This window comes from Oncorhynchus mykiss, chromosome 11 (genome assembly GCF_057628025.1).
Source record: "Oncorhynchus mykiss isolate SJ-2025 chromosome 11, ASM5762802v1, whole genome shotgun sequence".
Lineage (NCBI taxonomy): Eukaryota > Metazoa > Chordata > Actinopteri > Salmoniformes > Salmonidae > Oncorhynchus > Oncorhynchus mykiss.
Window position 1 is genome coordinate 62,468,821 of NC_143032.1, and position 15,208 is coordinate 62,484,028.

At 41.6% G+C, this 15,208-nt stretch overlaps 1 protein-coding gene across 1 annotated transcript; it reads right to left on the reverse strand.

Annotated features, from left to right (window-relative positions):
- Position 1: 1 nt before the first annotated feature.
- svopa (SV2 related protein a) lies at positions 2-14,166 on the reverse strand. Its single transcript, XM_021621688.3, has 16 exons — positions 13,864-14,166; positions 10,068-10,228; positions 9,713-9,798; positions 9,433-9,531; positions 9,122-9,193; positions 8,579-8,703; positions 8,162-8,225; positions 7,700-7,825; positions 7,482-7,610; positions 4,438-4,511; positions 4,120-4,196; positions 3,162-3,266; positions 2,898-3,009; positions 2,480-2,561; positions 1,913-2,002; positions 2-1,783 (listed from the first exon to the last, which is right to left on the reverse strand). The coding sequence occupies exons 1-16, from the start codon at positions 13,896-13,898 to the stop codon at positions 1,568-1,570; spliced, it is 1,653 nt and encodes a 550-aa protein (XP_021477363.1). The 5' UTR covers positions 13,899-14,166; the 3' UTR covers positions 2-1,567.
- Between the last annotated feature and the right edge of the window lie 1,042 nt (positions 14,167-15,208).

Consider the following 15,208-nt stretch of genomic DNA (forward strand, 5'->3'; position numbering starts at 1 on the left):
CTGCTTTTTTGAAACTTAATTTATTGTTGTATCATACACATTTACATCCAGTGTAGTGAGAAGAATCTGTGCACAGACATTTTTAATGTGGTACTAAATTGCAATGGCAGGCATGTAGGAAACAGCTTTTAGGACAAGTCCAAGGTTCACTACCATTTTCAACAACAACTTGTTTCATGTGTTACTTTTACAAGGGGACAAAGACCATCCCCGCACCACCTCACCAACAAACAACAACCAAACCAGGTATTGGTATAGTATATACAGAGATGACTTTTGTCCAGTAAGCAAAAGCTGTGCCACTCCGATAAATTGTTGTATGAAGGTTTGTGTGTGTGTTTGTATTATCAGTACTGTTGAGTGTTTTGTGTTTAATATGTGAATTCAGGTTAACATGATGTTTAGCATTCACAGCCAGCCATTGAGGTGTACCCTGAAAAACCATGTGATTATGTTTGCTTTGAATAATTTCACTCATGTGGAGTAAATACTACTGTACCAGACTGACAACTCTGGGTTTAAGAGGTGAAAGTATAGTACGGTTCAAAGATTTCAGTAGCACTTCAGTTTCATGACATATAAAGCCTTCAACGTGCACATATAAGCATTGTAACACCTGGCATGAACTTTCATCTGTATCCATCTGCAATTTCCCTAATTGACATAAACAATGTTCACTGTGCGACAACAGTACGATCCCGTACAAGTCAGACTACAATATGAGTGCTAATAAATGCTTATACCAGCTGCACAGAGAGACTTTACGTCGTCATTATGATTGCCTCACTTATACGTTTCTAAACTGAAGTGTAACTGAGATTTGTGACCCCACACCTCCTCGAAGTGCCTCATGTCAGTTGACAGCAGGGTGATTACAGTGGCTGATGGTTACCGTGGTGATGGGGACGTGCAGACAACCCAAGATGTACAGATTTGATTATGTTGAGTGAGTAATTACGGTAACATTAGATAGCAATTTGTTACATGTCATTGTTTTCATTATAGCTTTGCACAAGATAATGGACTTTTTGGGATGTTACAAAGCAGCTGCTCTTTCATTAGTCAAAAGTCCTCAATTTGTCCCTCATCCAAAAACAAGTAGTAGGACCTGAGTATGATCTCTTAGAGGAAACGGGTTTAATAGAAACAATGCAGCAAATCAACGTCCTCTATCACACTCTTCTACCATCGCTCTCGCTGTTCTTCTCTCACAATATGACTGTAAAATTCAAATACTGAGCTGGAAGAATGGCAATCCCACCCCAATGTTTTTCTCCCTGACACCATCCAGTGCAACTTTGAATACTCCATTGAGCTCCTGTCTCACTCAGAGTGCGGTTATCGTACATTAGCAAAAATCAGGGTAGGGGTCGAAGATTAAAATCGGAGAGAAATGTTTTTGAATAACATTTTGCTGGCAGGCTCTCTCTCAAGCCACTGTGGTGCCTATATACAAACCAGTAATGACACATTTGAGTTGAGAATAGACAAGGGCTTCTTGCTTAGCTTCCTTCTCCTTCATTGCCCCTCTTTTCCACTCCAGCCTCCACCACCTTCTTGCCTGTGTTCAGTCCTCCTGGGACCCAGAGTCAGAGTGTGGGATGCCCCCAGAGCTGTTGCCATGGGCCCGGCCCATCATCTCCTGGCCCCACTCGCGGTGGCTGGACTCCTGGAGGCCCCGGCCAGTGGTCTCAATGGGCAGAGCACATGAGGCGATGGCAGCCAGCATGCAACAGATGCTATACACTGACAGAGTCAGGTACACAGAAGACTCCAACATCACCTGCAGGAAAGAGAGGAGGAATGCAGTGTTAGTGTCTCTCTGTGAAGACTTGACTGTCTTTCAGTACACATTAAGTGCAAAGCAAATATACCTTATATTGGTTGTGGTAACTTTTACATTTTTTTTTACCTGTGCAACAAAGGGTGTGATGAGGGCTCCCACTCTGGCCATTCCACTACTAGTGCCCAGACCTAACGCTCTGGTTGCTGTTGGATAAACCTATGGAGTCAGGAGAACACCATAGGAATACATCACTCATAAACATTCAGGACAGTCACTTCAAGTGGTTTACGCAAAAGGGAATGTCCATTTTACGCCTTATTTGCATTTACAGTATGGTTTAGTTTGTACCATATTGACGCTTATTAGAAACCAATGGGGAAGAAGAGTATGGAGCAAAGAACTAGTCCTTCGTTTAGTTACAAATCGATCAAAGAAATACAACTGAACAGAAAGCTGACGTCTGAAATGTAGTATAATCTTGAAGCCATAAATAACCTCAAGACATAGTTATACAATAACAGAGGAAGAGGCAGAGCTACAGTGTTTGTTCTGGTTATAAATCAAAGTCGTGTTTGTCCACCTCCGTCTACCTGTAATCAAGGCCAAGTCACTTCAGCTTTGTTTTTAGAGTACGAGCTGACGTTCTATAGAGTCAATAATGTAGCCATAGGGTTCCATGGCCGATCAACTCACCTCAGGGGTGTAGACATAAGCAGCCTGGAAACCTCCTGCAATGAAGGCCCTGGCGATGAATATCAATACTGTCAACCAGGTCCTGGAGCAGAGACAACAACACTGTTAATAACAACAACAACACTGTTAACAACAACACGGGTAATAACAACAACACCGTTAACAACACTGTTTATAACAATAACAGCACCGTTAACAGCAACACTGTTAATAACAACAACAACACTTAACAACAACACTGGTAATAACAACAACACTGTTAACAACAACACTGTTAATAACAACAGCACCGTTAAATGCAACACAGTTACTGTGTTGTCAGTTGTGGATCCACCACAGTGTGATGTTTGCCATGTTAAATTTGAGAGTAGTACATTACTAATACTAGTAGTAATAATGCCGTAATGGATGGTCTTACCTCCCTACACAAGCGTAGAGTGGAACAAGGCAGAGAGAGAAGACAAAGAAGCACAGTGCCATGGTCTTCCTCCTTCCCAGCCGATCGATGGCCCACAGAGTCACCAGTAGGCCTGCCCAACATTAATACATCAACCAATCTATTCAGATATTTTTATCGATCAGAACAATTTACAACCTACTTTACTTCACAGTACACTGCTCCCCATACAGCAATTATTGTGTTTAGCAATATACTGACTGAGTTGAGGTTGAAGAAGTATACCTGGGAATTCAGACAGGGTGGTCCACAGCAGATCCTTGTAGTCGTCTGAGGTCAGGTATTTACACTCCAGGCTACACCTGGGCTCCCTCTTACTACCTTTTGACTCTAGAGGGAGACATAACACAAGAAACACGTGATGCACCAGTTATCACTACAGACATACAGAATCACAACTCCTGAAATGGCCTTGAGACTTGCACTAGGTGTACAAAACATTAGATACAATTGCTCTGGCCATGACATAGACTGGCCAGGTGAATCCAAGTGAAAGCTATGATCCGTTATTGATCAGTGTAGATGAAGGGGAGGAGACAGGTTAAAGAATGAATGTTAAGCCTTGAGACAATTAAGACATGGATTGTGCCATTCAGAGAGTGAATGGGCAAGCCAAAATATTTAAGTGCTTTTGAACGTGGTATGGTAGTAGGTGCCAGGTGCACCGGTTTGAGTGTGTCAAGAACTGCAACGCTGATGGGTTTTTCAAACTCAACAGTTTCCCGTGTGTATCAAGAATCGTCCACCACCCAAAGGACATCCAGAAAACTTGAGAACTGTGGAAAGCATTGGAGTCAATATGGGCCAGCATTCCTGTGGCACCCTTTCTGCACCTTGTAGAGTCCATACCTTGATGAATTGAGGCTGTTCTGAGAGCAAACGTCATGCAACTCAATATTAGGAAGGTGTTCCTAATGTTTTGTACACTCAGTGTATATGCTAACGTGACCTGAGGTCAACGGGAGCTATTCTTGGTTAAAGCATGACACAAACATCCTGTTTTTAGTTGTCAAGATGACATGTTAATTGTATGTTGGAAATTACCTTGGCCTGTGTTGTTCTCCCATTACACTAAGAATGAACTGATTAATAAGATTGTTTGGCCTCAGCAGGTTAATGCTGTCCTTGAGAGTGTTTGCGTGAGTGTTACTGATGATGTCAGAGGAGAGGAGCAGTGACTCACCCCCACAGGCGCCCCCCTCCTGGAAGAGCTCAGTGGTGAGCAGGACCAGGCCATAGTAGGCAAATGCATTAGAGAACCTGAGACAGATAAAACACAGTACTCAGTCAATATAAGGATTCCCATAAGGAAACTGGGTTAATTAAAGATGCAACTCTTATGAAGACATTTAATCTAAGTATGTAACAGAGCAGTACTGGTTATGTTTTAGTAATGTAGGAAAGTTGAAATTAGTCATCAGATGGGATTTACTAACTTTTAATTACCTGTAATTAAAAATGAGGAAATTCAAAGTTTTTCTTTGTTAAAAGGGTTATTTACCAAATAAACCACAACAGAATTGTGGTCCAGCGAAAATGTGGTGAGAAAAGATCCTGGATCTTCCCACGGTCCTCCTGATTGAAAAACAGAAAAGCAACATGACAGACATATAACTGAAGCAAAACAAACTACAACCATTTTAGTACACTCTATTTTCATTACATGTGACCTGCCCTGTCTGGAACTGCGAGGAGTAACAGCGTAGCCATGACAAAGACCGAAGCCGGCGGGAGTACCGTTGAGGACAATGGTGTCTCTCTATCATTGGGGAAGGATCTTTTAAACGAAACAAAAAGAGTTCTACAAACAATTGTTTCAACAACAAGAAAATAGATTCAAGTATTTTGTCCAAATACTGGTGGATTCAACTAATAAAAGAATGGACAACCTGACCAGAGAGGTCCAGGACCTGAAGAACAGTTTGCAGTTCTCCCAGGGTCAGCTCAATGAATTGAAACAGGAGAACGGCAAGATGAGAGAGGACATAAGTTCTGTGTGTGAATCCATGATAACAAGGACAATCAAGGCAGAATAACATGGTTGTGGACGGAATTGCAGAATCTCCACATGAGACCTGGACCGAGCCTGAGGAGAAAGTGAGGGAAATGATCAATGAGAAATTGAATTTGGACCACAGGAAGATTGAGGTGGAGAGCGCCCAATGGACTGGAAAACCCACCACCGGCCCAGGTGACAGGCCCAGGCCAATAGTGGTCGAGTTCCTGAGGTTCAAGGACAAAGTAGCTGTTCTGGAAAGAGCCAAGAACTTGAGAGGAACGTGTATCTTCCTCAACAAGGACTATTCTGAAGCTGTGCGCCAGAAGAGGAAAGAACTTATCCCAGCCATGAAAGCTGCCAGAGCGCGTGGAGACATTGCTTACATCTGTTATGACAGATGTCCACCCTCCTTTCTAAAAGCCTGGAAGGGATGAGAGAGCCAAGCCAATGGGTTCGTATGTTCAACCCCACAGCACACACAGACACTTAAACACTTAAATGTGTATATTTTTATTTTGTTTGTTCTTTTCCATATTATGTCTCTCTCTGATAAGTTACTCAGTAATGGGCTGAAAATAGCCCATATTAATATATGTAGCCTTAGAAATAAAGTTCATGAAATCAGTAACTTGCTAATATCAGATAACATTAATATATTAGCCATTTCTGAGACTCACTTAGATAATTCATTTGATACAGCAGTAGCAATACAGGGATATAACATCTATAGAAGAGACAGAAATGCTTATGGGGGAAGTGTTGCTGTATATATTCAGAGCCATATCCCTGTAATGCTTAGAGAAGATCTTACAGTGGGGCAAAAAAGTATTTAGTCAGCCACCAATTGTGCAAGTTCTCCCACTTAAAAAGATGAGAGAGGCCTGTAATTTTCATCATAGGTACACTTCAACTATGACAGACAAAATTAGAAAAAAAATCCAGAAAATCACATTGTAGGATTTTTCCTGAATTTATTTGCAAATTATTTTGGAAAATAAGTATTTGGTCACCTACAAACAAGCAAGATTTCTGGCTCTCACAGACCTATAACTTGTTCTTTAAGAGGCTCCTCTGTCCTCCACTCATTACCTGTATTAATGGCACATGTTTGAACTTGTTATCAGTATAAAAGACACCTGTCCACAACCTCAAACAGTCACACTCCAAACTCCACTATGGCCAAGACCAAAGAGCTGTCAAAGGAGACCAGAAACAGAATTGTAGACCTGCACCAGGCTGGGAAGACTGAATCTGCAATAGGTAAGCAGCTTGGTTTGAAGAAATCAACTGTGGGAGCAATTATTAGGAAATGGAAGACATGCAAGACCACTGATAATCTCCCTCGATCTGGGGCTCCACGCAAGATCTCACCCCGTGGGGTCAAAATGATCACAAGAACGGTGAGCAAAAATCCCAGAACCACACGGGGGGACCTAGTGAATGACCTGCAGAGCTGGGACCAAAGTAACAAAGCCTACCATCAGTAGCACACCACGCCGCCAGGGACTCAAATCCTGCAGGGCCAGACGTGTCCCCCTGCTTAAGCCAGTACATGTCCAGGCCCATCTGAAGTTTGCTAGAGAGCATTTGGATGATCCAGAAGAAGATTGGGAGAATGTCATATGGTCAGATGAAACCAAAATATAACTTTTTGGTAAAAACTCAACTCGTCGTGTTTGGAGGACAAAGAATGCTGAGTTGCATCCAAAGAACACCATACCTATTGAAGCATTGGGGTGGAAACATCATGCTTTGGGGCTGTTTTTCTGGGCCAAAATACCAGCAACAGTGTGTGAAAACCTTGTGAAGACTTACAGAAAACGTTTGACCTCTGTCATTGCCAACAAAGGGTATATAACAAAGTATTGAGATAAACTTTTGTTATTGACCAAATACTTATTTTCCACCATAATTTGCAAATAAATTCATTAAAAATCCTACAATGTGATTTTCTGGATTTTTTTTCTCATTTTGTCTGTCATAGTTGAAGTGTAGCTATGATGAAGATTTACAGGCCTCTCTCATTTTTTTAAAAGGGAGAACTTGCACAATTGTTGGCTGACTAAATACTTTTTTTCCCCCACTGTATGTCAAGTGTTATTGAAGTGTTGTGGTTGCAGGTTCACTTGGCACATCTAAAGCCTTTTATTTTGGGGTGTTGCTAGGCCACCAAGTGCTAACAGTCAATATCTAAATAATATGTGTGAAATGCTTGATAGTGTATGTGATGTAAACAGAGAAGTCTACTTTCTTGGGGACCTGAATATTGACTGGTTCTCATCAATCTGTCCACTCAAGTGGAAGCTTCTCACTGTAACCAGTGCCTGTAATCTGGTTCAGGTAATTAATCAACATACCAGGGTGTTTACAAACACTACAGGAACAAGATCATCCACATGTATCAATCACATTTTTCTCATACTATTGAACTTTGTTCTAAATCTGTATCCATACCCATTGGATGCAGTGATCACAATATAGTGGCTATATCCAGGAAAGACAAAGTTCCAAAAGCTGGGCCTAAAGCGGGACAGGGCAGGCTATACCTGTCTTGCAGCCACAAGTTTTCCAAGGGGCATGGGGGCTCCGTTCTCCTTGGCGATGCGCTTCAGGGTGTTCAGCGCTTTCTCCTGGTTCCCTGTCAACACATCATAGCGGGCACTCTCTGGCAGCCACTGTTTCCAAAACCAAAGGGTCAGTCGTTCAATAGTGTAAAAAAACAGAACTCAAGTGAATTGGTAGTAGCTGTTACTGTCATACTCACAAAAGAGAGGATAGCAAAGATGAAGAGCGGAATGGTAGAGAGGCCAAGCAGCCAGCGCCAGCCCAGAGTGGGCATCACCACGATAGCCAGCAGTACCTCAAACACAGTGCCCAGCGCCCAGAATATCTGCAGGGGCACAGCAATAGGTACAGGAGACGGTTGGCATGATGAGTTCCCTGGCACAGTGAAGCAGCTTCATTGATCCAGCGAAGAGTGGAGACCTATCCTGCTCCTGAGGGGCCACAAACCTGGCATCAAGAGGATCACTCACAAACAAGTGGATCAATGTGCACCACACCAACCTGCTAATGTCTCAAATCAATTGAGGACTTGACAGAGTTGAAAGTGAACCTCACAGGACAGCAGAGTTAGAAGGGTAGTGGAAAGGAATTGGGTTGGACAAGCTACAGACAGAAGGTAGAACTACATACAGAATATAGGATAGTTAAGGGTAAGCCATACCTCTATCAGCAAGATGCAGGTGGCTCTGGACCTCATGGGGAGAAACTCTGCATACAGTGTCACCCTGAAGGGAGAAGGACATGTGACTATTATGCCACTTCTAGAATAAGATGTTTTATTTTTTATTTAGTCACATGCACAGTTGTAGTTGCAGTGTACAGTGAAATTCTTAAGCTCCGAGCTCCAGCAGTGCAGGTGTGAATGAAACAATAAAATATATATGTATATATTTGTTTACAACTGTGACAATGAGAAATATGAATGTCCCTAACGGGGAGCAGCCAGGGTTATGTTATCTACCCAGTTATAAATGGCCTACTTATAACTGGGTAAATAACATAACCCAATCCTTTACTTTGAACTACTAAAGTATATACTGTAGCTATTGCTATAATGCCAGAGAGAAGGGACACGTACGACTGTGGTGCTCCTCCGATGCCAAAGCCCACCAGGGCACGGAGGAAGAGTATCCAGCCATAGACGGGGGCAAAGGCGCTCAGGACACCATAGAACATGGTCCACGCCACACTCATCTTCAGACCCTGTGTACACACAGACATACACACCCACATCCACAGCTGTGAGCTCTGACACTGACAACAAAATGCCCCAACTATCTCTACCACGCATCACACTGTTATGGATCTCCCCATTCCCCATCTCTTCCCAATACATTGATATAAAACTGATGTCTCACGAAAGCCTGTAAAACAAATAACTGTTGTGAAATTATTAATCAATATGGCTGTGTCTGTCCTGTTGTGAAATTATTAATCAATATGGCTGTGTCTGTCCTGTTGTGAAATTATTCATCAATATAGCTGTGTCTGTTCTGTTGTGAAATTATTCATCAATATAGCTGTGTCGGTCCTGTTGTGAAATTATTCATCAATATAGCTGTGTCTGTTCTGTTGTGAAAGTCATAACCTCTCCCATAATAAACCCAGTCGTTGAACTTACTGTTTTTCTGCCATACTTGTCGGATATGTTCCCCCAAATGGAAGAGCTGATCATCATTCCAATGAACACCGCCTGGATAAAAGAAACAGAGGGACTAGTTATCACTATATATAGAGGCTTTATCTGTAATGAAAAGTGACAAGTGACACTGTAAGACTGCATTAACATCAACAGGTACTGCTATTAAACTCATCACTACAATTACTAGTCCATCCAATCACCACCAGCTTCTCAACAACTACCGTTAGTCCACTAATCTAGTCATCATTTAGTATTACTTGTAGTCAGTGTAAGAATGTGTCAGGCATTACCGAGGTGAGTAGCGCCACCCACAGACTTGGCAGCCTCCATTCACAGTGCAGCTGTGGAGCTAGGATGCTCAGAATCATCATCTCCATAGCATCAGCCATCTGAAAAACAACAGCCATAAGGACCAGTGCGGAAGGAAACAATGAAGGCACAGTGAATTTTGCTCATATACAGTACATTAAATCCACATGCACATGTTTGTAATACAGAACATACACAACATGTTATGAAACTGTTATGTTTTCCTCTCTGACCAGACTAGCCCTGTCTAATGCTTCTCACCCAGGACAGACCAGTGAGGATGGAGAGTTTCCACTGGAACTTCCCAAAGCCAATGGCCTCCACAGCATCCTCCACCATGAAAGTGTCTGTGGAGAACAACTCAAGTAAGAAATCACATAAAATACAGATGACGACTTGCAAGTATGGATTACAAGTTATTAAAATAAATGTGTCCAAAATGAGTAACTGTAGTCAATCTCATAATAGATAAAGCCACTTATAAAAGCCCAGTGGTCCCCAGGCAGGGAGGGGATAGGTGGAAGTAGAGAGTGGGAAGGTGGTCCATGCATATGGGAGTTGTTATGAGTTTGGTTGGGAAACTGAGAGTGGAGGCTGAGGAGGGACCCAGTCATACCATCAGTTGGATTAGCAAACTCCCGAGGTACTGGTGCACCATCCTGAAGTGCCACAGACTCCATATAAGCCTGCCTCCCATCGATCTGGACCTCCTGCTCTCTGCCCCCGCCGTCATCCTCAGAGCGTGTGCTATCACCCGTGCGACGGAACTTGACCACGCTGCAAGAGAGAAAGCCAGGAAGATCAACTTTGATCAGTTGCCAGTCTACCGTAAGGAAACAGAGCTGAATGAAGCGAGAATGAGAGGCTGTTGCCTAGGTGATAGAAGCTGTTCCTATGTACTCTGTGCTTTGTGACTGGGGGTGAAATCTATCAGTGGGTGAGATGTGACGGGGAAACGGAGGGAAGTTACGCACAGATGTTCACAACTGAGAAACTTGTGTGACTCCTAAAAATTGTGTGTAGATGGCAAATAGATTGGATTTTTAGGAAAAATATGAATTCTCAAATTAACATAATACTTAAAACACCTGTATGTTATCTGTACGTGGAGTTTATAAACTCCTCACTTTGTAAAATAACAGATTGCTGATAGAGGGTGGAACATTGTAAAAGGAACATTGAGGCAGACCTTTATTTTTTTAACCTTTATTTAACCAGGCAAGTCAATTAAGAACAAATTATTATTTACAATGACGGTCTGGCAAGAGGAAAAGACAGTGAATGTGTATGTGTGCGTGCAGGAATGTGAAATAACACAACATGCTTCCTTACATAAGGCAATGCAAACAAGTGACATCGGGTGACAACTAGAAACAACTACATGTCTCAACAACCTGTTCATCTATTTGTCCTTTGAACTCCTCCAGGGACAACAGGTTCTGGAGTTTCAGTTTGGCTTGGAGGGAATTCCAAGACCAAGGGGTTGAGTAATGAAATGACCTCTTTCCATGCTCAGTTCAAATTTTTGGAACTGCTAGCATAAAACAAGATTGAGATCTGAGCTTGTATGTGCTTTCATTTCAAGCTAGAAGAGAGGATAGATCAAATGGCCTTTCTCCTAAAATGGCCTTATAAATAAGAATGTACCCGTGTTTGAGCCTGCATGTTGCTGGTGATGTCCACCTGACAGCACTGTAGAGATCACAATGTTGAGTTAGACGTCTCTGATTGGTTTCAAAATAAAGGGCTGCATGATTCACAGAGTCAAAAGTCCAGTGTAGAGCTTGAGGAGTGCAGATACATAGTATCAAGATTGTTCAACACAGAGAGAAAAGTACAACGAATCCATCATTTTCTGGGGGCAAAGGAAAAACAAGCTTTGTGACGGTAATAAAACCGAATATGCAGCTTATGTTTCTTGACAAGGTTCTCTATATGGGTGGTGAAGCTCAAATTTGTACGTTTTGACTTGCTCTACAGAATGTCCTTTCAAAGTAGTAATTACATGGTTTTCAGAGTGTTCAGTATTGGAAAATATCATGCATTTTGTTTTAGAAGAATTAAGAACAAACTTCAAATCGTACAGATTCTGTTCAATAATGTTAAAAGCTGTTTGAGATCTTTCAAAAGCCAAAGTCAAACTGCTGCCACTTGAATAGAGAACAGTGTCATCCGCATAAAAATCTACATCAGCTGTTTCAATATGTCTCCCAATGTTGTTGCTATAGATAATAAACAACAGGGGACCAAAAATATTTCCTTGAGGCACATCCGAGCACAACTCTACGGTGTATGACTTACAGCCATCTGCCTTAACACACTGGGTTTGAAGTGACCAGTAGTTCACAAACCACTCCTGAGCATGACCAGTGAACTCAGTGCACTTCAAACTCTACACTAAGACAGTATGGTCCACAGTGTCAAGCGCCTTTGACAAGTCTATGACTACAGATATACAATGTAGCTTCTTATCCAGAGCACAGTGAATATCATTAAAAACCTTAAATGTTGACTAGGGACTCCAATACCTTTGCCAGAACAGACAATTTAGATCTGTGATTAAAGTTATTCAGTAGAGTCGGATCACCTTTCAAAAGAGGTAGGACAAATGCTGATTTCCACAATTTGGGGATTTCATTACAATTATGTCTGCAGCTAATTGTAGTAGACAGGCACCTAGAGCATCAGGGACAAGGGACTTTTTGACATCAATTGCTTTCAGGCCTGTATGCACCTCTGAGACAGAGAAGGGTGAGAAGGAGAACCAGTGATGTCTTAATCACTGTAATTACTACACAGATTTGCCAAGGGCAGAATAAATACAGCTGGTGGCCCAGTGAGGGGCCTAGAAATCAACATGCCTTGTTTCCTGTACTTCAGTTTCTTTCAGTTCTGTACAGAACAATTCCACATTTATCCCATATATAGATTTGGAGAATGGAAAATGGACAGATCCTGTAAACCTTTGTGTTGGTGGCTTGACACTTTCTGCAGTAACGTTTCAATGTGGCCTAATTGCCTCAAAATTCCTCTCCTTCAACATAATAGCTTTAAGATATACCGTATGTATCCTGTTAGGAAATATTATTTGGGGGTTCACGCTGGGGAGAAAGGCAGTTCTGAGCATTAGAACTCAAGGTTTGCAGCCACAGTCACTTATTACACAATTTCAGTTCTTAGTTAGATAGTTTCCAGGCCTACTTATGCTTCTATTTTATTACACATTAAAAAGGAGAGTCTCAATAGGAACTTTGTTGGAAATTGATAGTGACAGCCATGTGTGGACATCTCTATTTGACTAGCTAAACTAAAAGCTTTACCTAAACTCACTGTACCTTCAGTGAAAAGCATGTTAATCTTTTTAACAATAAACATAAATTAACATAATAGATTATCATCCACAAGAGATGACATTGTAGTATGGATATTCTAAATCGTGATCATAATTGTTGCTACTAAATATTGAGTAATAGGCAGCCCCTATACAGTAATTGGTAGGCTAAATGCGTGGCTATTGCCAAGCAGAAATATCAGGGGAATTTGTTAATTTTAATTTTATATTTGCTACATGTTGTGTAAAATATTATATGTTATCCAATCCATACTAACAAACTGGTGCAATTCATGGATGATCAAAATAAAGACATGACCAATGATGTTGTCACAGTAGTAGCTTCATATACAAATCAAATCAAATCAAATTTTATTTGTCACATACACATGGTTAGCAGATGTTAATGCGAGTGTAGCGAAATGCTTGTGCTTCTAGTTCCGACAATGCAGTAGTAACCAACAAGTAATCTAGCTAACAATTCCAAAACTACTACCTTATAGACACAAGTGTAAGGGGATAAAGAATATGTACATAAAGATATATGAATGAGTGATGGTACAGAGCGGAATAGGCAAGATACAGTAGATGGTATTGAGTGCAGTATATACATATGAGATGAGTATGTAAACAAAGTGGCAATGATGTGAATGAACAATTTTACAAATATGCACACTGTCACTACCAGTAAAAAATACCTTGAGATACAAGGGAAAAATAGATACAAATACTAGGCGACCTTGTTGTAGCACCCATATGAGGAGTTGGTTTATGGTTACTGTTTACCGGTCATTGATGCTTTCAAACAAAACGCACCGTCAGTTCCTCGACATGCCACATTGTATTCGCGTAGAGTGGCGTATTGCACTGTGGCTATCTCAACAGAGGAATGCAGTGTTGCACATAATATTGTCAAGAGATCATTCTGTCAACCAACAGCTGCGAATCAAACGATCACGAAAATGTGTGCTAAGAAAGGCTGTGTCTGTTGGGTCGGTTTAGCAAATTAGCCCAGCCACGATCAAATTAGAAATTAAGTATATTTTTATATATATACATATATATTGTTGAGTATACTCACGGGAGTTGTCTTAACTGGAACAAATCATCTTCCATTTTGGTGATGTTTATTGGGTTCCACAGTGAAGTGTTTCATTGCCGTTACATTGTTATCATAGCGAGACGAGATTTCAGCACCACGGGCTTGCGGAGAGCGACCCGTCCTTGTTCTCAGCCGAGAGCCAATGAGGAGCGGGATATTCACAATTTCAGCTTCCAGTGTCGTTGTCACAGTAGTGTTCCAGTCAGAGAGGACGGGTGCATGCCTCTGCCCTGGCGTTGCTGACACATACCGGATCTTACAACGCCTGGTTAGGTATTTTACGTATCAGCTAACCACATCATATGTTATAGCAATCTGTCAGTCGATGACACAGTCGAGACGTGACACGCAACCATTGGTTTATGCATGCAACGTCTGAGCAGGGGAACGCGACCGGTGTGTTCACTGCATGGTGCAACACAACTGATGTCTTAGTCTGTTTGATCGCAAATTAAGGTATTTCAAACTGATTGAAGAAAGACACAGAGTAATCACAACGAAGACCACGTTACTGCATAGGCTGTTGTGAGAAAATGCCAGAACCGCTGCCAGTGCAAGGATTTACTATGGGGATTCGATCATTTTTTCATAGTTTAAGAATCAATGAACATCTATTGACCCTCAGAACTAGTCTAAACCTTTCTCTAATTAAGATGCAGATCTCTAGTACTCTACAAGCTCAGCTACTTCTGCTTAATCCTGAGTCAAAGTGCAAATAACATTAGACAGATCTTTGTCTGTAGAATGACCTTTATTCGCCATGTATATTTACACATACCCATAATTTGCCTTAGTGAGAAGGTGCTGCCAGCAATAGACAACAAACAGAATACAAACACATGTCCACATAGACATCATAAAGAATAGACAATAAACATAAACATAAAACCTTGGAGTATAGGCTGATTACAGAGGGAATATATACTTTACAGAGAGGCTATATCTATATCAGCAGAGGAATGTGTGTGTGTATTGGGGGGGCTGTCACAAACACACACCGCTGTAGTGAGAGGACAATGACACCCTCTCTGTCTTTCAAACCAATACACACACAGAAAATCTCTCTGTGTGTCACACAAATTCTTATTTACAACAACAGCCTACCCCAGCCAAACCCGGACACCCAATCATGGCCAGATGTGATTCAACCTGGATTCAAACCAGGGACTGTAGTGACACCTCTTACACTGAGATGCAGTGCCTTAGACCTCTGTGCCACTCGGGAGCCCTATAACTCTCTGTATTTGTCTGTCTGTCTCTCTCTCTCACACACACACACACACACACACACACACACATATGCAGAGAGAAAATAAGAAGGGAC